Raw genomic sequence first — 25,354 nt, 5'->3', positions numbered from 1 at the left:
CATCCTCCCTTCTCCCTGCTACACACCATTTTCTCCAGTCTTCAAGGAAGCATCCCCCTCCCTCCCTCCTTCAGCCCATGGCTTCTAAGGGAGGTCGCAGAGCTGGCCCCAGACAGCTCTTCAGGACAGTGAGACAGAGAAACTCGGGGCCACGCCTGTAAAACCAGAGGCCTACCCCCATCACCCCCATCAATGCATTTCTTCGCCCACCCCATCCCAAAATGTCAATAAATCCTGCAACAGGAGCTAAGCGATGCATGTTCCACTATGCTTTTCCACTTGTCTGCTGTGTGACCCTGGGCAAATCACTTAACTTCTCTGTGCCTCAGTTCCCTCACCTGTAAAATGGGGATTAAGACCGTGAGCCCCATATGGGATGGGGGACTGTGACCAATCTGATTAGCTTGTATCCACTCCAGTGCCTAGAACAGTGCTTGACACATAGTAAGCGCTTAACAAATACTATTATTATTATTATTATGTTCTTCCTCGGGTGAGAGAAAGGAAGGAGGAGGGGGACAAGTCGGAGGTCCTACAGCTAACCCCCTGCAGAGTTCGACTCCCACACCCACACTGAATCCTTCAGACACAAATCACCTTGTGCCCAGGGCAAGAGCCAGGTAACCAAGGAAACACAGCCCCAAGGAAGGGGACTTTCAGCAAGCTCCAAGACCGAAGTCTATATGATAATATAAATCCCATTTCCGAGGGGGCAGAGGGGCTTCCCTGGGGTCCTGGGAGGAGGGAGGAGCTGAGGACCAAGGACCACCTCTGGAGTAGCCTTTTCCTTCCCCCTCACTGGCTTCACAGCTTCAGGAGTTGTTCCATCTGCTCTCGTAGCTTGAACTTTTGGATCTGAAGGTGGGGGCGGGTGGAGAGGGAGGGAAGGGGACCGGGATGAGGAGGAATTGAGGTTGGAGGAGAGAAAGACAAGAAGATTAGAGGCTGCAGGAGTGGGCCAGAATCCCACCCGGCTGGATCCTACTCTCTTCAACCGGCCCCCAGTTCCTCTCCTGATTTGGGGCCTCTTATGCCTTGGGGAGCCACCGAGTGGGGGTTTCAGGGCCAGCCCCTGGCCCAGAGGAGGAGCCTGAGCTGCTTGGAGTCCCTAACCCCAGATCAGGATCTCAAAGCTTCCTCCACCACCCTACTTCCTCCCTCCTTTTTCCTGCAACGCGCGTCCCCACGCCCTCCCTCTTTGACTAATTCTCACCTTTCCGGAGACAGTGAGGGGGTAGTTTTCCACAAACACAATGTAACGGGGGATCTTGAAGTGGGAAATCTGTGGATCAGAACCCAGAGCCCAGAGGCTGGGGGTCAGGATCGGAGGGGAGTGGCTGACCCATGGCCCAAAATATACCCACCTGCAACCGGGGTACTTCTGCCTCAGCCCGGTCTGGGCTTCCTCTTAATAACAATAATAATAATAATAATAATAATAATAATAATAATGGTACTTGTTAAGCACTTACTATGTGCAAAGCACTGTCCTCTTCACCCCCAGTTCCCTGGCCTGGTCGCTCCTCCCCTCCCCACCCTCACCCACTGCAGGAATCAGAATCCCGGCAACCCGTGGACGAGCAAAGCTGGCAGTGGGTGGTCCAGCTTGTAGGGATTTGGGGGGTCAAAAGAAAAAGAGGGTGGTGGGAAGGGGAAGAGAGGAGGTGAATGCAGCCATTCCACCGTTGGGAGAGAGCAAGGGGCCCTACCTTCCCTTTGCAGAAAGCTTTAATCTCCTCGGCTGTACTCTGCTGCCCTTCTTTCAGGCGGAGGCAGGCACAGATTTCCTCTCCCATCCGTTGGTCCTTCACCCCGACCACCTGTGGGGGAATGAGGCCAGCCCAGGCCATCCGGGCCCCAACCCACCCTCAGTCAGCCCCCGGGCTGCCTCCCAACCCTCTCTGCGGTCGCGTTCCAGTCCGGCCTCCAGGCCTCCCCCTGTGCCCTCACAACCCCGAGGGCTCACCTGCACCTCCCGCACCTGAGGGTGCCGATGCAGGAAGTCTTCCAGCTCCACAGGGTAGATGTTCTCGCCTCCACGTATGATCATGTCCTTGTAGCGGCCCACGATCTTGCAGAACCCGTGCTCATCCAAGATGGCCATATCCCTGCAACGCCCTCTCCCCACTCAGAGGTGCCCCCCGGACCAGCCCAGAGCCACCCCCTCCCCTCGTCTTTCTCACAGGCTCCCACAGAGTCCGGCCTCCCCACCTCCCCACCCCAACTCTGTGCTTCCTTTGTCCTCCCACTCTCCTTCCACAGGCCAGGCCCTCACTCACCCAGTCCGGTACCACCCATCCTCAGTGATCGTCTCTTGGGTTTTCTGGGGGTCACCCCAGTAGCCGAGCATGACGCAGTAACCCCGGGTTTGCAGTTCTCCCGGCGTGCCCAGCGGCAGCACCTTGTCCGTCTCTGAGTCCACCACCCGAGCCTGGGGCAGGGTTGTGTCAGAGGATGGGCGGGGGCTGGGAGACCCCTACCTCGCCGGGGGTGAAGGGAAGCCTGAGTGGGTGGTCCTGGATGGTTGGGGGGAAGGGAAGGCCTGAAGGAGTGGTCCTGGGAAGTCGGGGTGGTCCCAGGGAAACGGGAGGGGTCCAGGGAAGCTCCCACGCCGGGATTTTGGAGGAGGGATGGGCTCCTGTGGTGGGGCTCTTTCCTAGGGGTTGGAAGGGGGCAGGTCTAACTCTCCTCCTCTTCAGGAGGGTAGATCCCTCCCGCCCCTGCCCGGCCCTTGAGAAGGCAGGTGGGTGAGAGGGGAAGGAGCAGCCAGTGCCGGTCTTCAAGGGAAGGGAAGAGGTGGGCGCTGAGGAGGAGAGAGGAGGGGGATGGGAAGGTGGAAATTTTGAGTAGGGAGGATGGGGAGGATGGGAAGTGGATGGGGATGGTGGCGTTGAGACATGCGGTGTCACTGATGGTGGTATAACGCCCCCTTGTGGTTTCGACACGACTCTCCCGGGGGCAATCGGAAGCAACGTGCGACTCAGAATGGGGGTCGCGGATCAATCAATCAATCAATCAATCGATCGTATTTATTGAGCGCTTACTGTGTGCAGAGCCCTGTACTAAGCACTTGGGAAGTCCAAGTTGGCAACATATAGAGACAGTCCCTACCCAACAGTGGGCTCACAGTCTAGAAGATGCCCGGGGCACCTCGTCCCTCCGTGAGGGAAGGGAGCCCTTGGAGAGGGGACCCTAGGGAGCGGGAGGAGAGGGGCAGGCAGATGTTAGCAGCAGTCAATGGCTCGAATTCCCTGCCCCTGTCTCGTCTCTGCCAATTGTCAGCTGTGTGACTTTGAGCAAGTCACTTCACTTCTCTGTGCCTCAGTTACCTCATCTGTAAAGTGGGGATTAAGTCTGTGAGCCCCACGTGGGACAACCTGATCACCTTGTAACCTCCCCAGCGCTTAGAACAGTGCTTTGCACATAGTAAGCGCTTAACAAATGCCATTATTATTATTATTAAAAGCCTGCAAAGAAAGGAGTTGAGCAGGGGCAGTGAAAAGGAGATGAAAGGCAGTGAGGGATCTACCTAGACGTCCCCAGGCCTCTGACTAGGGGACGGTGATGGTATTAAAGCAACAGCAGAACTCCCCTCTCTGACAAAGGCAGTTAGTCAGCCTCTGGCCTGGCCACGCCAGAAGGGAGGGACTACCCACATCTGCAGGAGAGGGAAGCCGCTAATATACTGTCCCACCCCCACCCCTACTCAAACCTCCAATGGTTATCTAGTCTTCTCAGCATGAAGCAGAAACTCCTGACCATGCCTTTAAGGTACTCAATCAGCTCTCTCCCCTTGGATTTACCTTCACTCCTCTCCTACTGTACCCCAGCTCATCTTGTGCCTCTTTCTTGTCTCTCCTGCTTCTGATCTGGTGCTCACAGCCTCTTTTCTGTCTGGCGGTCCCTCTGCTAGACTATATCTCTCCTTATCGTCAGAACACTTCTGAAATGGCAATTTCTCCACGAGACCTTCCACGATTAACTTCTCCTCTCTCTTGGTTTTTTCCTCTCCAACACTTTGCACCAACTCGCATTTAGGTGCATGCAGTCAACTAGAGCATTTTGGTACTTCTCTTTTCACTTAACCACTCACTGACCTCCCTGGCCACTCTCCACTTCTTCCATATGTATATAATTTGAGGCTGTCTCCCCAGTCGATTGTAAGTTCTTTGAGGGTGGGATCATATCTATTAATTCTACTGTACTCTCCCAAGTGCTTAGGACAGGGTCTGCACCCAGTGGAAGCTCAATAAAGACTACTGATGGATTGACTTTCCCCTCCATGGACACAGGGCTGCCCTTTCTTCTCTATAGCTATAACCCTATCTTTTCCCCTGCAGACTCTATGCCCAAGTGCTTTTTACTCTCCAGTTTGATCAGATTCCACTAACTGGTCCCAATTAGAAGTAGGACTATCTGGCCTACAACTCTTAGGCCTGCTATCCTTACCGAGTGGGGAGACTTTGCTCCAAAGGTTGAAAAAATCTTCACTGAAGGAGCAGAAGGCAGAAAAGGAAATTGAGCAGACAGAGCTAGAAGAGGCCAACGTCAACTTGAGGCTGTACGACCACAGATGCCATGAGCAAAAAGCAGAGAGATCAGTGCCCTGCCAGGAGGTTTAAACCATGGCAGGCTCCGGAGCAAGCCTAAGGCAACATTCACGTGGCTTTCATCATCAGCCATTCCGTGTCCACATCCGTCACCCAGGCGGCAAGTGAAAGAAGGTTTTCTGCCTTACAGACAAGCAGAGCCAGGATCTGAAAAAGACTCTCTGAAAAACTGTTGAGTGGTTTCCTGCATAGGGGTAAAGTGGGAAAAACAGCTGGAAGGTTACAGGGAAAGAGAAAAGGGCAGAAACGGGTGACCGTGACAGAAGAGGGAGAGATGTCAGTGTCAGGGACAAAGAGGAGACACATGCATATGCAGAGGTGACAAGGGTCAGAGATGAGAGGAGAGATGACCGTGAGAGTAACACAGGGAGAGATGTGAAGGTTTCTGAAAGGGACAGAGGGAAGAGATTCTAGTCTTATGCTCCTCATCTGGGCAAAGATTCCAAAAGCAGCATTGTAGGTTAGTGGATAGAGCATGAGCTCAGTAGGACCTGGGTTCTGATCCTGGCTCCACCACTTGGCTGCTGGGTGATCTTAGGCAAGTCACTTCACTTCTCTGTGCCTCAGTTCCCTCATCTGTAAAATGGGGATAAAGACCGTGAGCCCCCCGTGGGACAACCTGATCACCATGTAACCTCCCCAGCGCTTAGAACAGTGCTTTGCACATAGTAAGTGCTTAATAAATGCCATCATTATTATTGTTGTTGTTATTTAGTGTAGTGCCTGGAACACAGTAAGTGCTTAACAAATACCATTTTAAAAAAAGAGAGAGGAAGGTGGGTGTCCAGGAGTCAGCTAGGGGTACTGGAAACATAACACATTTCCATCACTCCACGTGAGGAGGATGTGATGGAAAAGTTAAGGAATGTTCTTCCCCAACATGAGGCTACTCTGGTAGAACAAGATCCCCAAGTTGGCCTGAGGAGACGTGGGACGGGAAGATTCAGCCGGGCACAAGCACAGGATGTCAGGAGAGGTGTGACACTACTCTTAAGCTTCCCAGCTTCCGCCTCTAATTGTGCTGCTCCGCACAAGACTGCGTGTCTCTCTGTGGTGGTGCAGCTTTACAAATGCGCGGAAAACATCAATGAGTAGCAAGGGTGCACGGAATTCTGCTAGGACCGGATAAAACAGTACCTTAGGAATATAGGATACATGTCTGTCTTCAAACCGAATAACCACCCCAGACCATTCTTGCCCACTTAGTCGATGGATACAACAACGCAATCTTCCCACAATCCCAAATTCTTCAGGAGCACAGCCCCACCATTCTAGCTAATCTGACCACACTGACCTCTCCCAGCTTTGCCCTGAGAAGGGTCTGTCGCCAAAGTAGGGGTGATGTTGCAGGAGCAACTTGGAGCCCCTACCCAACACCTGGCCCCAAGTTCTTGGCCCCAAGCTTTGGTCAGGCCTGCCTTACCCCCCGCCCCAAGTCTACCTTGTCCAACCTCATTTTGTTGGGCAGTGGCAAAGGAAGCCATGGGCCTGGCTAAGCAGGAAAGATTTCCTCTCTGAAGGACCGATTGAGTGGGATGAAGTTGGGCATCATGGGTGGGGCAAGGATGAGCAGATGTACTTTTGAGGAGGGGGCGGGATGAGGGTGGGGGACCTGAAGGGGGCAAGAAGAAAGAACAAGACAGGGAGAAGCTGGGAAGGAATTGAGAGGGACCTGGAGAGGAGAACTGGAGCGGGGAACTGAAGAGAGGAACTGGAGAGGAGCACATTGTGGAGGGAGCAGTCTGGGAGCTTTCTAAGGTGGAAAGAGACAACTCAGTGAGTGTTGCCATCTAGGGCTCAGGGTCCAGGGTCTCGGGTCTGACCTTGAAACCTGTTCACTCTCTAGGAAGCCTCTGGGTGGGCTGAGGACTAGGGTGCTGCCACTTCACTGTGAAGGGGCCAGGGGTCTCCTCTCAGGGCAGAGGACCTGATTGGGGGCAATGGGGGGTCTCACCTCAGTGTGCGGCAGGATCCTACCCACAAATTCGGTCTTCTGCTTCAAGTTATCTTGGGGAAAACCCATGAAGGTCACTGGACTGTTCTCCGTGGTGCCATACGCAACCTGCACGGGACAGGAGAGTCACGGATTGTCGGGGATGGGGTGGGGGGGTTGGGGGAGAGTCAGGAAGCATCAGTAAGGACTGGATGAATGGTTTGAGGAAAGGTGAAACTGGAGAGACCCCAGCACCAAACCAGTTCTCCTCTGGCTCCCTTCCCTCACTCCACTCCTACTACCCACCCCATCCCCAAACCCTCACACACAACGATAATAATAACAGTATTTGTTAAGCACTTACTACGTGCCAAGCACTGTTCTACACGCTGGAGTAGATACAAGGTAATCAGGTTGTCCCACGTGGGGCTCACAGTCTTAATCCCCATTTTACAGATGAACTGAGGCACAGAGAAGTTGAGTGACTTGCCCAAAATCACACAGCTGACAAGGGGCAGAGCCGGGATTAGAACCCACGACCTCTGACTCCCAAACCCGAGGTCTTTCCACTAAACCATACACACATTACCTCCCCGCAGCCCGTCCTCCCCAACAAAGCTCGTTGGCAAAAACTCCCGGAGTCAAGCAGAGGGGCCGGGGCAGCTCTGGAAAAGGGTCAGGGTTCCAGGTTTATGTAGCGTGGCTCAGTGGAAAGAAGTTGGGCTTGGGAATCAGAGGTCATGGGTTCTAACCCCGGCTCCGCCCCTTGTCAGCTGTGTGACTTTGGGCAAGTCACTTAACTTCTCTGCACCTCAGTTACCTCATCTGTAAAAGGGGGATTAAGACTGTGAGCCCCATGTGGGACAACCTGATTACCCTGTATCTCCCCCAGCGCTTGGAACAGTCCTTGGCACACAGTAAGCGCTTAACAAATACCAAATTATTAAGGGGGGGAGAGTGTGTGTATGTGTGTGTGTGTGTGGCAGGGCGTTCTCCGTTAATATTAATCTGCTTCCATTAGACAGTAAGAGGGACCAAACCCCTAGACTATAAAAACCAGAGATTCTTTGCCCTACCACGCCAACCGCTCCTCCCCCAGGACTTCCCGATCCGCCAGGCCAGCGGCGAGGCCAGAGAGCGAAAACATCAACAGCAGGGCCAACCAGGCACAAACAGCGGCCGGATGGGTATGTTCCGCGCGCTGTGTTTACCCCATGACCGCAGGGCCGGGGGTAGGGACGTGGGGCATGGGAGGAGGCGGCGGGGGAGGAGCGGGGCATCAGATCCCCCCCACACACACACCTAAGGCCCGAGGCCCGGACTGCGGGACTCCTGGGTCCCCTCTGGTCCCCACCCGACGGTGGCAGGGAAGACACCAGGCTCCTTGTCCGATGGAGGGTGGTTCTGGCACGGAGTGGACACAGCCAGGGCCTGGCCAGGTCGCTGGAGGACATTCCCTCTCCCTCTCAGCCCGCTCCTCCCTAGGGGGCCTGCCCAGCGGCCGGAGTCGTGGTCACCTCTCCCGAGTCCCTCCCTCCCACCCCCCAATCCTCTCCCCTCCCCCCGGACCTACCGCTCTCCCACCCTCAGGAATCCAGACGACACCACGGTGGACAGGAGGAATTATTAATAATAATAATAATGGTATTTGTTAAGGGCTTACTAGTACAGGCACTGTACTAAGCGCTGGGGTGGAAACAAGCAAATTGGGTTGAACACAGTCCCCATCCCACGCGGGACTCGAAGTCTCAATCCCCATTTGACAGATGAGGGAACTGAGGCCCAGAGAAGTGACTTGCCTAAGGTCACATAGCAGACAAGTGGAGGATCTGGATTAGAACCCATGACTCCCAAGCCCGTGCTCTATCTACTGTGGATGCGGGGAGTTTCCTGTCCAGCGTCCAGAGAGCTGACCCCGGCCGGCCCAGTTTAACCCCTCTAGCACTGGCCGAGGCGGGCCGGGAGAAGGAGATGGAGATCTCCATCTCCTTTTCCATCCCCGACGGACGAGCCCCCACCGAACCCCGACCGGTGGGCGGTCGGGCACCGAGCTGATACAAAGCGAGATACGGGTGTTATCTCCGCTGTAACGCTCAGCGGATACGCCTAACTCTGCCGGGTTGCGGTACGGAGAACCAGAGCCGGTTTCTGCACATTTAGGGAAGATTTACATGTGTGGGTGTGGATTTGTACAAGCAACTGCGGGGGCATACATGTGTGGGAAGGTGCGTGTTTGGATGTGGGTTTGTACAAGCCACTGTGGGGGGAAGGTGTGTGTTTGTGTGTGGGTTTATGATGGCATTTATTAAGCGCTTACTATGTGCAAAGCACTGTTCTAAGCACTGGGGAGGTTACAAGGTGATCAGGTTGTCCCACAAGGGGCTCACAGTGTTAATCCCCATTTTACAGATGAGGGAACTGAGGCACAGAGAAGTTAAGTGACTTGCCCAAATTCACACAGCTGAGTTAGCGGAGCCGGGATTTGAACTCATGACCTCTGACTCCAAAGCCCGGGCTCTTTCCACTGAGCCATGCCGGGTTTGTACAATCGACTGTGAGTACATATATGTGTGGAAATGTGCGTGTTTGTTTGTGGGGGGGTTAGGTTTGTACAAACGACTGTGGGTGCATATATGTGCGGGAAGGTGCGTGTTTGTGTGAGCGGGTGGGTGTGCAAGCGACTGTGGCTGCATATATGTGTGGGAGGGTGTGTGTTTGTGTGTGGGGGTCCGTCCACACCAACCCCAGAGCCGCTCTCACGCTTAGTCTGAGCCGCACAAGGGCCCCATTAAGAAGAAGCGAGGCCGAGGCAGGGCCGGTCAAGCAGCCAGGCCGTCCAGGCCGTCCCTGGCTCTCCGCCCCGCCTGGCCGTCTCCAAGGCGGCCGGGGGGTCCACGGCTTCCGGGGGACGAGGCTCCCGGGCCGGGGTGCAGGCTGCGGGTCAACCCTGGCCCGAACCGACGTCGAACGGATTGTCAGCTGTGTGACTTTGGGCAAGTCACTTCACTTCTCTGGGCCTCAGTTACCTCATCTGTAAAATGGGGATTGAGACTGTGAGCCCCGTGTGGGACAACCTGATCACCTCGTATCCGCCCCAGCGCTTCGAACAGTGCTTTGCACATAGTAAGCACTTAACAAGTAACATTATTTTTATTATTATTATTATTATTGGCCCGGGCCCCTGGCGTCTGGGCCCCCGGCATCCAGCCCGGGACTCCCGGGATTTGGCTGGGCCTTCCTCACTTCCCCCAAACCCTGGGCCAACACCAGTGGGAAGATGTCGGGCTTGGGAGTCCAAGGTCATGGGTTCTAATCCCGGCTCCGCCACACGTCTGCTGTGTGCCCTTGGGCGAGTCACTTCCCTGATCCTCAGTTCCCTCATCTGGAAAATGGGGATGAAGATGTGAGCCCCATTTGGGACAACCTGATCCCCTCCCCCAGTACTTAGAACGGTGCTTCGCACCTAGTAAGCGCTTAACAAATGCCATCTATTATTATTATTATTATTGTTATGATTAGTAACCCGGCTGCCCCCCGCCCTGAGGCCGGCCACAAGGCGAGGCTCTCTGGGCCCGGCCCTCGTCGCCCAGCTGCCCGGGGCGGCCGGCCCGGCCGGGGGTGCCCCCTGGGCCCCGGGCTGGAGGGGGTTAAGCCTTTCCTGCCCGGCCCCGGACGGTGCACGTAGGGAGCTGGCTCAGCCCGCCGTCTGCGGTCGGGGCGTCCGCCGCGGCCCCGGCATATAAGGGGCGAAGGGCGCCGCCGCCACAGGCGGGGGCACCACCAAGCAGGACTCGGCTCCCACGGCTTCTGCGTCCCGGCCCCCGCCATGGCCCGCCCGGTCCTCCTGCTGGGCCTGGCCCTGCTCGCCGGGCTGCTGCCCGCCCTGCCCGCCTGCCCCCCGGCCTGCCACTGCCACGGCGGGGACCTGCAGCACGTCATCTGCGACAACGTGGGCCTGCGCCGCCTGCCCAAGGTGTCCGAGAAGACGCGGCTGCTGAACGCTCAGCGCAACCACTTCCCCGTGCTGCCGGCCGGGGGGTTCCGGCCCGCCAAGGGGCTCGTGTCCCTGCACCTGCAGCACTGCCGGGTGCGGGAGGTGGCGGCGGGCGCCTTCCGAGGCCTCAAGAGCCTCGTCTACCTGTACCTGTCGCACAACGCCATCAGCGTGCTGCGTGCCGGCGCCTTCGACGACCTGACGGAGCTCACCTACCTCTACCTGGACCACAACGAGGTGGGCGAGCTGCCGCGCGGCCTGCTGGCCCCGCTGGCCAACCTGTTCATCCTGCAGCTGGGCTCCAACAAGCTGCGGGAGCTCCAGGCCGGGGCCTTCCAGGGCGCCAAGGACCTGCGCTGGCTCTACCTGACCGACAACGCGCTGGGCGCCATCCAGCCCGCCGCCCTGGCCGACGTGGAGAACCTCGCCGTCCTGCACCTGGACCGGAACCAGCTGGTCACCTACCCGGCCGCCGCGCTGGCCAAACTGCGCGTGGTGGAGGAGCTCAAGCTATCGCACAACCCGCTCAAGGCCATCCCGGACAGGGCATTCCAGTCTTTCGGCCGCTACCTGGAGACCCTCTCTCTGGACCACGCCAACCTGGAGAAGGTGGGAGCTTCCCTCGTCCCCCATGGCCCACCCAAAGAGACAAAGGATGGCTGCGGCCCCACTCTCTCCGGTGGGACCTTCTCTGCCCCTCCGCCGGCCTTGGTGACTCGGGCCGGCTACCCGAACCTGCCCACCTCCGCCCTTCTCCCTCCCTCCCTTCCCGGGTTTTTCCTTTCCTCCGGTGACACCTCCCTCCATAAAGAGAGGCTTGTTTATTGACGGAGCCTCCGCAGGGCTCTGGCCCAGACGGTCCCACAAAGAGTCCCTGTTCCCAACCGAGGGAGGGGGGGAAAGAGAGGCAGGGGGTGGGATGGGGCTCTGATGGAGATAATACGACAGGAAAAGCCCAAAGGCAGCCTGATTCGAGGGTCTGGAAAGGGATCTGATTAGAGAGCCCTCCCCAACAGCCACCTCCACCACAAGTCAGGACCCTCTAGAGAAGCTCCCTGAGGGTGGGAATCCTCTCTGCCCCTGGTCCCGGAAGACCCCAAACACACCTACTCGGCCTCTCCCGCTGGTGCTTGGGTGAGCGGGATGTGGGCCTGCCCACCCACGGGCCCGGGCTGGATGGGCCAGGTCCTTCTCCTCCGGCCAAGCAGAGACTTGGGGCTGAGGCCACCGGCAGTGAAGGAGGGGAGGGGGAGAAAGAGGAGGAGCTGGGGAGAGAGCAGATTGGCACTTTTCAGAGGAGTCCCTGGGGCTGCCACCCCTCTGGCTCGGCTGTGCCCACCTTGCGCGCCGCCTCGGCCCTGCCCTACCGCCCCCACCACGAATCGGGGTCGCATTCCCTTCCAGACCCTGGCGCCCTACCCAGGGGGCACGGTTGTGTTGCCAGGAGCTCGGACACTTGGAGATGCCCGGGTGGTAGGCTCGGGGCCAGCTGAGGGCCTGGGTGGTGCCTATGCCAGGCCAGAATTTAAAGGAATATGGGAAGGGGGGTGGGGAACTCTTGTCCCAGAATCTTCCCTCCCCAACCTCCACACCCCACCCCGACCTGGGGAGAAATGTCCTGGATCCCGGCTGCAGGGACCCACAAGTTACCTGGGGCAGGGTCCCCGCCAGGACCATGGATGTCCACCTTGGAACAACCGGGTGAGCCAGAAGCCACGGGGAGGTGGACCAGAGTTCCCAGGTCGGAGCACCAGGGAACTTTAGGCCACCTCAGGGACCCCGATTTCCCTATCTGGGGACCATGCAGCCTCTCAGCCCTGGAAGACCTTGCCCTCAACCCAGGCTGCAGAAAATACCTACCGGGCAGCTGGGCAGTCTCCGTTGGCCCCCCTGGCACCCAAAATCTACGGTGCCCTGGGTCCCTGCTCCCTGCCCCTTGGGCAGCAGGGTCTGGAGGGGCCTAGGGGCTGGGCGAGACCGAGTGACGTCCCCGGTTCTAGGACAGACCCCATCCAAAGCGTGGCACTGCCCACCCATCTCCCTGCCCCTGGCCCCTCATGCAGCACCCCGACTCTACCAAAGTAATAATAATAATGGTATCTGTTAAGCACTTACTAAGTGCCGAGCACTGCTCTAAGCGCTGAGGCAGATACAAAGAAATCAGGTTATCCCACATGGAAGTTAAGTGGCTTGCCCAAGGTCACACAGCAGACAAGTGGAGGAGTCAGGATCAAAACCCACGTCCTCTGCCTCACGAGCCCGTGCTCTTTCCACTAAGCCGTGCAAAATACACCCCCACAAGCCCTTCCTCTCGACTCCATCCCCAGGGTCGCCTGGGGTGGCAGGGGGAGAGGAAATGAAAGTAGGAGGGGGGAGGAGAATAGGAAGGGCATGGGTGTGGCGAGGGGAGGAGGGAGAAGGGGTTGGGGGAGGCGGGTTGGAGAGGGAGAGGATCCACTGTGGCTCCCTCGTGTCAGTTTTCAGACGGCGCCTTCCTGGGGGTGACTGCGCTGAAACACGCACATCTGGACCACAACCGGTTGAGCGAGCTCCCGGCCAGCTTCCCCTTCGACAAGCTGGAGACGCTCACCCTCAACGACAACCCCTGGAAATGCACCTGTCAGCTGCGGGGTCTCCGAAAGTAAGGCCCGGGGCTCCCCTCCGGGCCCCCTTCTCCCTTCTCCGAAGAGAAGACTCCCTTTCCCCGTTCCGCGCCCCCCCCGCGCCTCCTGTTCCGGCCAGGGACCAGGCCTGGGTTGGGGGAGCAAGGGGCGGAGAGGGTCCTGGTGCCCTCTCTCTGCCCCCAGAGAAGGAAGGACGGAGCCTCCGCCACCGGACGGAAGCCCAAGCAGGCCCCGGAAGCAGAGTGGCTCAGTGGAAAGATCCCGGGCTTGGGAGCCAGGGGTCATGGGTTCTAATCCTGACTCCGCCACTTGTCAGCCGTGTGACTTCGGGCAAGTCACTTCACTGGGCCTCAGTTTCTTCATCTGGAAAATGGGGATTAAGGCTGTGAGCCCCATGTGGGACAATCTTGATTACCCTGTATCCCCCCAGTGCTTAGAACAGTGCTGGGCACATAGTAAGCGCTTAACAAATACCAATATTATTATTATTATTACTACAACCCGCCTGCCTCCCCTCTACCCGCAGGTGGCTGGAGGCCAAGCCCTCGCGCCCCGGAGCCACCTGTGCGTCTCCGGCCAAGGTCCGAGGCCAGAGCATCGGCAACACCGCAGCCCTGCGCGGCTGCAGGTCCCCTTCCAAGCGGTCCAGGAAGGGCGGTCGCCATTAAGCAGGTGAGGGGGCTGGGGCGGGCTCTCCATCCTGACCCTCTCCCCTCGACCTGGGGACGGGGCCCCGGACAGGCCTGGATGGCTGCAAGCAGCGATCGGAGGAGACGTTTTTTCGTGACGCCTCTCTGGGCTCCTCTTCCGGGATGGCCTCCCTTCCTCTCTCCGGCTTTCCTCCCTCCCCACACGCCCTGACCCGCATCCTCTTCCTCCGGCAGGTCCGGCTCTACCCGGTCCAGGTGACCGGCCCTCGCCTCCGCCGGAGCCACTACTGATTCCTCCGGCTGCCGTCCCCCCCGGCCTCCTGCGCCCCAAGCACACTCAGCTATTTCCCGCGAGGAGCCCCACGGGCCGTCCCCAGCCTCCCCCGCCCGGGGAGGGGTTGCGGGGTTTTGGGGGGGTGGAGGGGGTCTTCGCTTTCTATCGCCTCCCCACACCGCCACAGGGAGGCCCTCCTTTTCGGGCACTGACGCTGCGAGCCGGAGTCAGCGCCCGAGCCAGCCCAGCCCAACAGGGACAGGAGGCCCCCAGAGTCCAGTGGCTCCGGGCCCATTCCTGCTCTCCCCCCAAATTAGAAAGGGGGCTTCACTCTCTCCCCCACCCCCACACTCTCACCAGGGCTGGGCTTCGCTGGCCAGCTCTGCCCACGGCCGTCCGGCGGTGGCTGGACACGCGGTCCAGCTGTGTACGTATGTGGGGGGTTTATACAGAATTGCTATTTTACTCTTCCTCCTCCGTCCCCGTGGGTTGCTTCCGCCACCGGCTGCCTCTCGCCGCGGCCCCTCCCTCCCTCCCCTCTCGGATTCGGGGATCCCAGTCGGTCCCCACATTCTGCAGGGCGAGAGGCCCCACCTGACAACCCCCCGCTATTAGTGGGAGGACGGGGCTTTCTGCAAACTCGGGGGCCCTTACCCTACACCCCGAGACTCACCACCATCTCGCTCATGTTCATCTTGCTGATGATGGCCTTGAGGAGCTCCGGGGGTGCTGGGGATCCCGCAATCATCCCTGGATCAGAAAGGGAGCCTGTGAGCACCCTCTCCCCTCCTGGTCTAGCCTTCCCCTCCTCTAACCCTCCTTCCCCCTCTCTATCCCTCCTCCTGGGAGGAGGGATGGAGACTCAGGGAGCCCTGGAAGTTGGAGGCTTTCCTATCAGCCTCGGGTCTGGCCCGGCCTGGAACTACCTAGCATGGAGGGGAAAGGGCTCCAAAAGGAGACTAGATCCCACCATTTCAGCTGCTCCCATAGGCCCCAGAGGGCGTGAACACAGCCAGAGTCATGCGGGTCCCCACTCAGAATGACACCACCGGTGCCCCCCAACTGTCCTTCCGAACCTCAAAGTCCGGGGTGAGCACAGCCCAGACCCGAGCGTGAAGCCGGCGACGGGACCTCGAATGTGCCAACCGTCTTTCACGGCAGCTTCCACTTGAGCGTGGCAGCGTGGGAGGCTTCTGCGTGGCATCGGGGCAGAGCAGGCTGGGTCAAACCACCCCACCCGGGGGAACCCCGACGCCGCTCACCGCCTCGCAAGGTGGAGAGGTCAAAGGAGGAGAAGTCAGGCTGGTTCAGCATGTCCACAAACATGGTTGGAGTCCCGTAGATAAACGTGGCCCTGTTGGGGCACGGCGGGGGAATCTCCGGGTCACAAGCAGGGAGGAGATAGACGGCCTACACCCCATCCCTCTCCTCCCAGCCACACCTTACCCACCCGGCACTACGGACCCTAGGGCACCATGCCCGGTGCCCCCTCTCCTCTGGACCTTGGTCTGGGGAGGGGGGCACCGTAAACACTAGGCAGGGGTGGGTACGGCGGGGTGCCCAACAGGTGCCCACCTCTCCCGGGTGATCGCCTCGAGCGCCTTCTTGCCCTGGAAGCTCGGAGAGGAAATGATCAGCGTGGTGCCAAGCACGATGGACATCACAGTTCCCCCGACCGAGCCCAGACAATGATACAAGGGACAGGGCAGGACCATCCGAGGCTCCTGGGGGCCAGACACAGAGACTCGAGGTAAGGGCCGGCCAGGAACGATGGGGGCCCGGGGGTCAGCGAGGGTCGGCCTTCCCCTCTGATTCTCCCCTTCCGCCCAGGGACCGCCGGCTGCCCCCGCCAGTTGTTTCCGCGACTCACCCCCGTGTGCAGGTTCAGACGTCTACCGAAGTTGTTGGCGTTGTTAACGATGTTGTGGTGGGACAAGGTGGCTCCCTTGGGGCTGCCGGTTGTTCCCTGAAAACACAAGGAACAATCCCAGCCTGGAAACCTTGGTTCCCCGCCACCATCCCACAGCCAGCCTGGTACCCTCCTTCCCCCCATCCTCCCCCACAGCCCAGCCTGGCACTTTCCTCATCCTTTGTCTCCCCAACACAGCTCAGCCTGGCATCCCTTGTCACATCTGAGTGGCCGAGCTAAGGACACAGATCCAGGTACTGCCATAGGAGCCACCTTTTATGTCTTCTCCCAAGCCTCTCCCCTCCATCAGAGCCCTCACAGAGTCCCCGGTGGAACCGATCCGGGGGACAATAGAGCCCAGCGGGCCAGAACCAGATGCCCTCATACCGAAGTGAACTGGATGTTGATGGGATCCTGACAGGACAGTGAGGACTGGACTTCTCTGAGCCGGGCCAGGGAGCTGCTGGCTCCAGCCTGCAGGACCTCATTCATCTGCAGGGCCCCGGGCTGCTGGGAGTCTAGGGTGATGACGGTCGTCAGTTCTGGGAGCCTGGGATGGAGGAAAGGATGGGAAATGTCTCCAAGACTCCAGGAAGCAAGGGGCAGCCTGGGAGACACTGCAGAGTGCAATCCAGGAGACGGCCTGGGGCAATAATAATAACAGTAATAATAATGATGGCATTTATTAAGCGCTTACTATGTGCAAAGCACTGTTCTAAGCGCTGGAAGGCTTAGACAAGGCCTACAGCTCCGCTCCTAGGGGAGACAAGCAATGGGATGCAGGAGGGGAGCCATGGTGAGGTTGGGGATGGGCATCTGGGGACACACAGAATAATAATGATGACATTTATTAAGCGCTTACTATGTGCAAAGCACTGTTCTAAGCGCTGGGGAGGTGACAAGGTGATCAGGTTGTCCCACGGGGGGCTCACAGTCAATCCCCATTTTACAGATGAGGTAACTGAGGCCCAGAGAAGTTAAGTGACTTGCCCAAAGTCACACAGAAGAGCCCTGCATACCCACTGTCTGACCGGTCTAGCCTGCAATAGCCCACAGCAGATTTGCGGGTCAGACTGGCGAAGAAAACTCTCTTTGCGGATGGGGGCCAGCGCAGGGCAGGCACTAAATGTTGGTCCCAGACAGGTCTTCATAGTTGGGGGGTGAGCAGCTGGCCTGGAACAGAAGGCCAGAATGGGGGGCTTCCTTACCTCTGGCTCTTCAACGCTCCTGGGCTCGCCCCCTGAAGCTCCGGGCAGACCTGCTGCAGGATCTCGAAGTAACGCTGTGTTTTGAAGCAGCTGGGGAACACCAGGGCCTTGCAGCCCACCTGTGGGAGGAGCACCCCCAACATCTCCGATGAGAGCTCCATTGTGTGGGCCACGGAAGGGCAGTTTCCCCATCTCCTTGGTGATGGCCAAAGCCCTACCCATCATCTGAACACCCCAACTCTTCTGGACCCCCAATTCCCTACAGCCCAATCCGTACCTCCTTCCCCATTCCCTAGGCCATGGCTAAGCCTGGGAGACAGGCAGGCAGAGATGTTGAGGGGAAGCTGAGGGACCCAGGGCATCTGAGGCTATGCAGACCCCAGACCTAAGTCCTGTCCCCTCCCTGGGTGTGGGTCTTGTTCCTCCAACCACCCACTCCCTGAGCCGCACCTTCTTAAGCACAAACTCCAGCTCCTGGGCCTGGTACCCTGGATTCACAGACACCTGGCAAGATGGGGAAATACACGGGGGTCAGACACCCAACCAGGAAGGGAGGGTCACTGGAGTCATGGAAACCCGGCGGGATGGGGCCGTGGGGGCTGGGTCACAGAAACTCGGGCAAGGCGGGGGTGTCACGGGAAGGTCGTGGACAGCCGGATGGGGTGTGTGTTTTTGGGTGGTGGGTCATGGGTGAGTCCCAAACACCTGGAAGGATTGCAGGGGGTATCACAGACACCCAGGCAGTCGGGGAGGGTTCAGAGAGTGAACCTGGGACACAAGACCATGGGGGAGTTAAGGACACCCGGGCAGGATGGCATCACGGCGGGGTCACAGACCCAGAGGGATCGCCCCTGGCTCAGCTGGACCTGGGCCAAGGCCACCTCTGTATCCAGGCCCACAGAGGTCAGAGCCCTCAGCGCAGAATTCCTACTCTGGCCCTGCCTCCTCCCAGAACCCACCCCACCGACACACAACACCCTGGGTTTCTTCCCAAGGCCCTGCCTTCTCCTCACCATTACGATGCCAGCCTGAGCAGTAGCTAGTTGCATGAGGATCCAGTCATAGGAGTTGGGACCCCATAGGCCCAATCGGTCTCCCTTGCTGAGCCCCAACTCCAGGAGCCCTGCGGCTGCATGATCAACCTGCAGCACAGACAAGGAACGAGTTTTAGGGGAGGGTTCCGGAGTCAGAGGCTGAAGTGGGGGCACAGGGTTATTCAGGATCAGAGGTCGGGCCTACCTCCTGCTTGAGCTGCATGAATGTCTTCCTGACGCCTTCTTGCATAACCACCACGGCCTCTCGGTCCGGGAATCTCTGGGCAGTATCGTCCAGGCACTGGCCCACCGTCTTGGAGAGGAGTTGGGAAGTGGTGGCTCCCTGGACGTAGCTGAGACCCCCTGGAGGGGGGGCCAGGCAGGCCTCGGGATCTGCAGCAGCCTGGCTGAGGGAGGGACATGTCCTGATCGGAAGAAAACACATTAGTCCCTAAGCCTCTTCAGCCGCGGAGACCGCCTGGGTACCCCCCACACACACCCACCAACCTCTGGGTTCAACAGCCACAGAAAACAGAGGGGTGGGAGGATGGTTCTTCACCTTCCTTCTCCACTCTCAAAGCTTCCATAAAGCTTTCATCCAAGCTCCCGCCCCTCCAATGTCCCAGTGAGATTGGAACGGCATTGCCTGGGACTTCTGGACCTCTGGACTCCAGACCAGGGTGGGGATCAGGACGTCCGATTTTAGGGGCCACTCCTATGCTCTCTGCACCACAACTGGCCCCTGATCCCCAGACTGGTACAGCCCAGTACAGTTCAGCACACAACCAGAATTCTACTTGGCTCTCCACATACAAGAGGAGCCCTGTACAGTGCTCTGTCCACAAAATAAATCCATCGATCAGTTGTATTTATTGAATGCTTACTGTGTGCCAAGCACTGTACTGAGCATTTGGGAAAGTACAATACAGTAGAGTTGGTAGGCATGAACCCTACCTGCAAGGAGCTTACAGTCTACAGGAGACATCCCGTACAGTGTGAAGCCAACAGGTCAGTTAATCATATTTATTGAGCGCTTACCGTGTGCAGAGTACCGTACCAATGCTCTGCAGATAACCTGAGTGTCTAAGTGCTCACTGACCGACTGTTCTGCCCAGCTCCTGATGTTTTATCCCCAGTGCCACTTAAATTCAGCCCTGACATGTATGTGGCTGAGAAACAAGGATGGGTGGAGCGAGAGAGCTCCAGGACGTGGAACCGGTTCAATCTTGTGCAGCTGGTGAGGGGTGGAGGGGGAGGAAGGGGAGAAGCAAGAGGTGTTTTGGAATTGGCCCAGGAGAGGGAAGGAGGAAGGAGAGAAGAACTGAAGGAGGAAGGAAGGGGGTATAGGAAGAAAGGAAGTACAGGGGGTACAGTAAGCCAGCCGCAGGGCTGGGAGGACAGTCTAGTAGCCCCAGGACCCTTCTCTTTAGGGTCTCCAAAGAACAGGGAACGAATCTTGCCCCTGGCTCACCTCGGGGACCAGTATCTGGGCTGCCTCATTGGATCTATCTGGTGACTGACCTTTAGATCTTTCGTCTCAGCAGCTGTCCTCTAGGACTTTCACATGGCTGTTCCCAGATGGGAGGACAGGGAGTGGCAGGGTAGGGCGAGCAAACAGAAGACAAAAGGAAGATGTCGGCTGGAACTTTCCACTCAGTTCCCCTCAGACCCCAGGAACTGGCCAGGCGTGTGGCAGGGGCTTCGGGGGGAGAGATGGAGCAATGGGGAGGTTAGGAACAGCCAGACGAGCAAGGGAAAGGAAGACTGGAAAGAGGAACAGAGGGGAGGAGGAGGCATAGGGTTGTCAGCCTACTGCCCTTCCCCTGACTGGTTGCAGTTGGGAGGGGGGCGTGGAGACCCTAGATGAGAGCCCCTAAACTATTCCTGCAGAGACAACTCCTCTCCAACCTTCAGGAACAGGGGTGGGGGCAGTTGGGAGAGCGGAGAAGCATAAGGGGAAGGGAGGGAAGGAGGGGAGCAGAGGGAGCAGAGGCAAATTCCATCTTCCCTTCTTCAAGGAAGTCAGAGGCCTGGGTTGACCCTGCCTTCCTGAATCAGGAAGCCTCAGGAGAAAGTTTAACTTTTGAGAAAAGTTTAACTTTTCTGTCCTAATCCTCCTCGACCTCTCAGCTGCCTTTGACACTGTGGACCACCCCCTTCTCAACACGCTATCTGACCTTGGCTTCACAGACTCCGTCCTCTCCTGGTTCTCCTCTTACCTCTCCGGTCGTTCTTTCTCAGTCTCTTTTGCAGGCTCCTCCTCCCCCTCCCATCCTCTTACTGTGGGGGTTCCCCAAGGTTCAGTGCTTGGTCCCCTTCTGTTCTCGATCTACACGCACTCCCTTGGTGACCTCATTTGCTCCCACGGCTTCAACTATCATCTCTACGCTGATGACACCCAGATCTACATCTCTGCCCCTGCTCTCTCCCCCTCCCTCCAGGCTCGCATCTCCTCCTGCCTTCAGGACATCTCCATCTGGATGTCTGCCCGCCACCTAAAGCTCAACATGTCGAAGACTGAACTCCTTGTCTTCCCTCCCAAACCTTGCACTCTCCCTGACTTTCCCATCTCTGTTGACGGCACTACCATCCTTCCCGTCTCACAAGCCCGCAACCTTGGTGTCATCCTCGACTCCGCTCTCTCATTCACCCCTCACATCCAAGCCGTCACCAAAACCTGCCGGTCTCAGCTCCGCAACATTGCCAAGATCCGCCCTTTCCTCTCCATCCCAACCGCTACCCTGCTCATTCAAGCTCTCATCCTATCCCGTCTGGACTACTGCATCTGTCTTCTCTCTGATCTCCCATCCTCGTGTCTCTTCCCACTTCAATCCATACTTCATGCCACTGCCCGGATTGTCTTTGTCCAGAAACGCTCTGGGCATATCACTCCCCTCCTCAAAAATCTCCAGTGGTTACCAATCAATCTGCGCATCAGGCAGAAACTCCTCACCCTGGGCTTCAAGGCTGTCCATCCATCACCTCGCCCCCTCCTACCTCACCTCCCTTCTCTCCTTCTACAGCCCAGCCCGCACCCTCCGCTCCTCGGCCACTAATCTCCTCACCGTACCTCGCTCTCGCCTGTCCCGCCATCGACCCCCGGCCCACGTCATCCCCCGGGCCTGGAATGCCCTCCCTCTGCCCCTCCGCCAAGCTAGCTCTCTTCCTCCCTTCAAGGCCCTGCTGAGAGCTCCCCTCCTCCAGGAGGCCTTCCCAGACTGAGCCCCTTCCTTCCTCTCCCCCTCGTCCCCCTCTCCATCCCCCCCATTTAACCTCCTTCCCTTCCCCACGGCACCTGTATATATGTATATATGTTTGTACATATTTATTACTCTATTTATTTATTTATTTATTTTATTTGTACATATCTATTCTATTTATTTTATTTTGTTAGTATGTTTGGTTTTGTTCTCTGTCTCCCCCTTTTAGACTGTGAGCCCACTGTTGGGTAGGGACTGTCTCTATATGTTGCCAATTTGTACTTCCCAAGCGCTTAGTACAGTGCTCTGCACATAGTAAGCGCTCAATAAATACGATTGATGATTGATGATGACACGGAGGGAAATTCGGAAGTGGGAGGCTCAGAGGGACCTAAATGGGAGAGCAAGACAGAAAAGGAGGAGACAGAGGAGAGAACAGGATAGAAGGGGATGAGGTAGAAGAGAGGGAGGAGGACATGGACAAATACCATGTTAAAATAGGTGAGGAGGGGCAGAGGAAAGAGCAGGACAGAAGGGGAGGAGACAGAGGAGGGAGAAGGACAGAAGAGGACCCTGCCGTCACTGCCCACCTGGCAATGCCAGCCTGGCATTACCCACTGAGCATTACCTTCCCGGCTCACCCATCCCGCACTCCCCTCCAGCATGGCCTATCTGACACTGCAGAGAAAATGCAATGGAGGTTGGAGTTGGGTGAGAGGTGAGGAGGGAGTGGAGACCCTCCTGCTGGCTCCCAAGTGTAGCCACCCCTGCCGTCCCCACACAGCGTGGCTCAGTGGAAAGAGCCCGGGCTTGGGAGTCAGAGGTCATGGGTTCTAATCCCGGCTCCGCCACTTGTCAGCTGTGTGACTTTGGGCAAGTCACTTAACTTCTCTGAGCCTCTGTTACCTCATCTGTAAAATGGGGATTAAGACTGTGAGCCCCCCATGGGACAACCTAATCACCTTGTAGCCCCCCCCAGCGCTTAGAACAGTGCTTCGCACATAGTAAGCACTTAACAAATGCCATTATTATTATTATTATTGTTACCAGGGAGTGCAGACGCTCCTGGGGTCTCCAAAGTGTCTATGCCTATACCGACACCATACCAATTAGTATAGATGCCCCTGGTGACCCCACACCAGGATGCGTAGATGCCCTTGCTGGCTGCAGATGGGAGGTGCCCCTGCCAGCTCCACTCTAAGTAGTGTAGACGCCCCTGCTGGCTCTACACCAGCGAGTTTAGATGCCCCTGACAACCCCACCTGAAAAAGTTCAGATGCTCTGCCGGCCCCACCCCAGGGAGTGTAGACACCTTTAAGGGCCACACACCAGGAAGTGTAGACGTCCCTACAGGCCCTACACCAGCGAGTGTAGACAGCCCTACAGGCCCCAAACCAGGTTCCTCTTTGCTCCACAGGAGCCAGCAGCCCGAAGGGCCAACCCCGAGTCCTTTGAAGGTGCAGACTTGAGTAGCCCCGAAAGTGGTGGGGGGCCCTGAGGACCGTTGGCTCAGACCAGCTTGGGGGGAAAGAGCGAGAGAGAGAAGCTGGGGCCTGTGGGGAGAAGGGGACCCGGGCGTCAGGGGCGTCTAGTGCTTGGCTCCAGCTCCGGACACCTCTGGCCTGCTTCTGTCCGGCCGGCCGCTCAGTGGAAGACTAGACTGTGAGCCCGTTGATGGGCAGGGACCGTCTCTATATGTTGTACTTCCCAAACGCTTAGTACAGTGCTCTGCACAGTAAGTGCTCAATAAATACGATCGAATGAATGAATGGAAGTGGGGCTGGATAGGAGACCGCGATGCTCCTGAGGGCTCCAAAGTGTCTAAGCCCATACCGACACCACACCGATTAGTATAGATGCCCCTGGTGACCCCACACCAGGGCGCGTAGATGCCCTTGCTGGCTGCATCATCATCATCATCATCAATCGTATTTAATGAGCGCTTACTATGTGCAGAGCACTGTACTAAGCGCTTGGGAAGTACAAATTGGCAACATATAGAGACAGTCCCTACCCAACAGTGGGCTCACAGTCTAAAAGGGGGGCTGCAGAGGGGAGGTGCCTGCCAGCTCCACTCTAAGTAGTGTAGACGCCCCTGCTGGCTCTACACCGGCGAGTTTAGACACCCCTGCCAACCCCACCTGAAAGAGTTTAGATGCTCTGCAGGCCCCACCCCAGGGAGTGCAGACACCTCTACGGGCCACACACCAGGAAGTGTAGACGTCCCTACAGGCCCTACACTCGCTGGTTCCCTCCCCCCTGTCCTCTTCCAGGGGGACAACGGCCCGGTTTTTGTTTTACCTAGAGGACGGGGGCAACTCTGAAGGATGTGTCCGGGCCCCCCACCCCCGGCAGCCCCCCACACCGGCGCCAACCCCCGGTACCTGAGGGGTCGGTGGCCCCGGAGCCCCAATCGCCCCCAGCCCCGGGACCCCAGGGTCCCCGCGGGCGGCCGCCCGAGCCATCGAAGCAGCGCCCCGGCCATGGGCTCCGTTCCTCTCGGCGTCCAGAACGTAGCCCCGGAGGGAACTTAAACGGTGGCCCTGGGGAGGGGCCTGCGGGGCGGTGGGGGGGCAGGGCATTAAGAGGGAGGGGCCTGCGGCCTCCACCTATAGGGGCCTTCCAGAGGACCCCGCCCCTCTCTTCTCCCCCCTCCCCAACTCGGGTTTCCCGTTATTGGGGGGTCGGACGGGATGGTTGCTGGTGGGGACACTACCTTTCGAAAGTGTTTGCATTGATTCCGGCCCCCGGGCGACCCCTCCCCACCCCCCTATTCTGTCCAGGACCGGTCCAACAGGGTCGAGAGACAGGCCAGGTCCAGGCGGGCAAGGGGCATCATCCTCTAAACCGTAAGCCCGTTGGTAGGTAGGGACCGTCTCTATATGTTGCCGGTTTGTACTTCCCGAGCGCTTAGTACAGTGCTCAATAAATACGATTGAAGGAATGAATCTTCGAGCCTGGAGGCTGGGAGCGCAGGGGATGCAGCCTGCGGGAGAGAGGGGAGGGGGAGAGAAAGGAATGGGACGGAGGATGGAGAGAGGGGGAAATGTGCATAGTTAAACTTTCTCCCCTGCACGCCCCTGACCCCACTCTGGGTCCTTCTGTTAGATTCGTGCGCATAGGGAGTTCACGTGCCTCTCCTTTCCCTGTGGGCTCCGTCGGTGGTTTTCCCGCCCCCGGTTCCCCTTCTCTCCCTCGCCCCACCGTTCCCGTCCCTCCTCCGGGTCTCAGGCACCAGGCCCTGGCTTGGCCCAGGGGTGGGGAAGGGGAGAGCAGTGGCCGGAGGAGCCGGTGGAAGAGGAAGGGGTGGACACAGAGGCCATTGTCTCTCCCCACTTCAGTCCATACTTCAATCTGCAGCCCGGATTATCTTTCTACAAAAACGTTCTGAGCATGTCACCCCACTCCTCAAAAATCCCCAGTGATTGCCTATCAATCTTCATATCAAGCAGAAATTTCTCACTACTGGCTTCAAAGCTCTCCATCACCTTGACCCCTCCTACCTCACCTCTCTTCTCTCCTTCTACACTACCATCCTTCCCGTCTCACAAGCCCGCAACCTTGGTGTCATCCTCGACTCCGCTCTCTCGTTCACCCCTCACATCCAAGCCGTCACCAAAACCAGCCGGTCTCAGCTCCGCAACATTGCCAAGATCCGCCCTTTCCTCTCCATCCAAACTGCTAACCTGCTCGTTCAAGCTCTTGTCCTATCCCGTCTGGACTACTGCATCAGCCTCCTCTCTGATCTCCCATCCTTGTGTCTCTTCCCACTTCAATCCATACTTCACGCCGCTGCCCGGATTGTCTTTGTCCAGAAACACTCTGGGCATGTTACTCCCCTCCTCAAAAATCTCCAGTGGCTACCAATCAATCTGCGCATCAGGCAGAAACTCCTCACCCTGGGCTTCAAGGCTGTCC

General features: G+C 57.9%; 2 protein-coding genes across 2 annotated transcripts; one reads left to right on the top strand and one right to left on the bottom strand.

Annotated features, from left to right (window-relative positions):
* Positions 1-445: 445 nt before the first annotated feature.
* ACSF2 (acyl-CoA synthetase family member 2) lies at positions 446-23,922 on the bottom strand. Its single transcript, XM_038757272.1, has 16 exons — positions 23,821-23,922; positions 18,442-18,661; positions 18,216-18,344; positions 17,653-17,706; positions 17,203-17,321; positions 16,382-16,544; positions 15,956-16,051; positions 15,661-15,809; positions 15,348-15,439; positions 14,759-14,835; positions 6,565-6,672; positions 2,280-2,431; positions 1,967-2,108; positions 1,710-1,820; positions 1,214-1,282; positions 446-855 (listed from the first exon to the last, which is right to left on the bottom strand). The coding sequence occupies exons 1-16, from the start codon at positions 23,919-23,921 to the stop codon at positions 805-807; spliced, it is 1,833 nt and encodes a 610-aa protein (XP_038613200.1). The 5' UTR covers position 23,922; the 3' UTR covers positions 446-804.
* On the top strand, positions 10,272-14,537 carry CHAD (chondroadherin). The gene is made up of 4 exons (XM_038757273.1): positions 10,272-11,146; positions 13,015-13,178; positions 13,688-13,833; positions 14,046-14,537. Exons 1-3 carry the CDS (start codon positions 10,370-10,372, stop codon positions 13,827-13,829), a joined length of 1,083 nt encoding a protein of 360 aa, XP_038613201.1. The 5' UTR covers positions 10,272-10,369; the 3' UTR covers positions 13,830-13,833; positions 14,046-14,537.
* Positions 23,923-25,354: the final 1,432 nt, after the last annotated feature.

Source organism: Tachyglossus aculeatus, chromosome 15, assembly GCF_015852505.1.
Source record: "Tachyglossus aculeatus isolate mTacAcu1 chromosome 15, mTacAcu1.pri, whole genome shotgun sequence".
NCBI lineage: Eukaryota > Metazoa > Chordata > Mammalia > Monotremata > Tachyglossidae > Tachyglossus > Tachyglossus aculeatus.
The sequence above is the reverse complement of the archived record's forward strand: the minus strand, read 5'-3'. Positions and strand labels throughout refer to the sequence as shown.

Bases quoted from the DNA above. Each gene is read 5' to 3' on its own strand.
- CHAD (XM_038757273.1), top strand. From the start codon at position 10,370: ATGGCCCGCCCGGTCCTCCTGCTGGGCCTGGCCCTGCTCGCCGGGCTG. The intron at 11,147-13,014 runs GTGGGAGCTTCC...CCCTCGTGTCAG, and splicing joins ACCACGCCAACCTGGAGAAG to TTTTCAGACGGCGCCTTCCT. The intron at 13,179-13,687 runs GTAAGGCCCGGG...CTCTACCCGCAG, and splicing joins CAGCTGCGGGGTCTCCGAAA to GTGGCTGGAGGCCAAGCCCT.
- ACSF2 (XM_038757272.1), bottom strand. From the start codon at position 23,921: ATGGCCGGGGCGCTGCTTCGATGGCTCGGGCGGCCGCCCGCGGGGACC. The intron at 17,322-17,652 runs GTGCGGCTCAGG...CTCCTCCCACAG, and splicing joins TGGAGTTTGTGCTTAAGAAG to GTGGGCTGCAAGGCCCTGGT. The intron at 14,836-15,347 runs GTGAGCGGCGTC...TTTCTGATCCAG, and splicing joins CCTCTCCACCTTGCGAGGCG to GGATGATTGCGGGATCCCCA.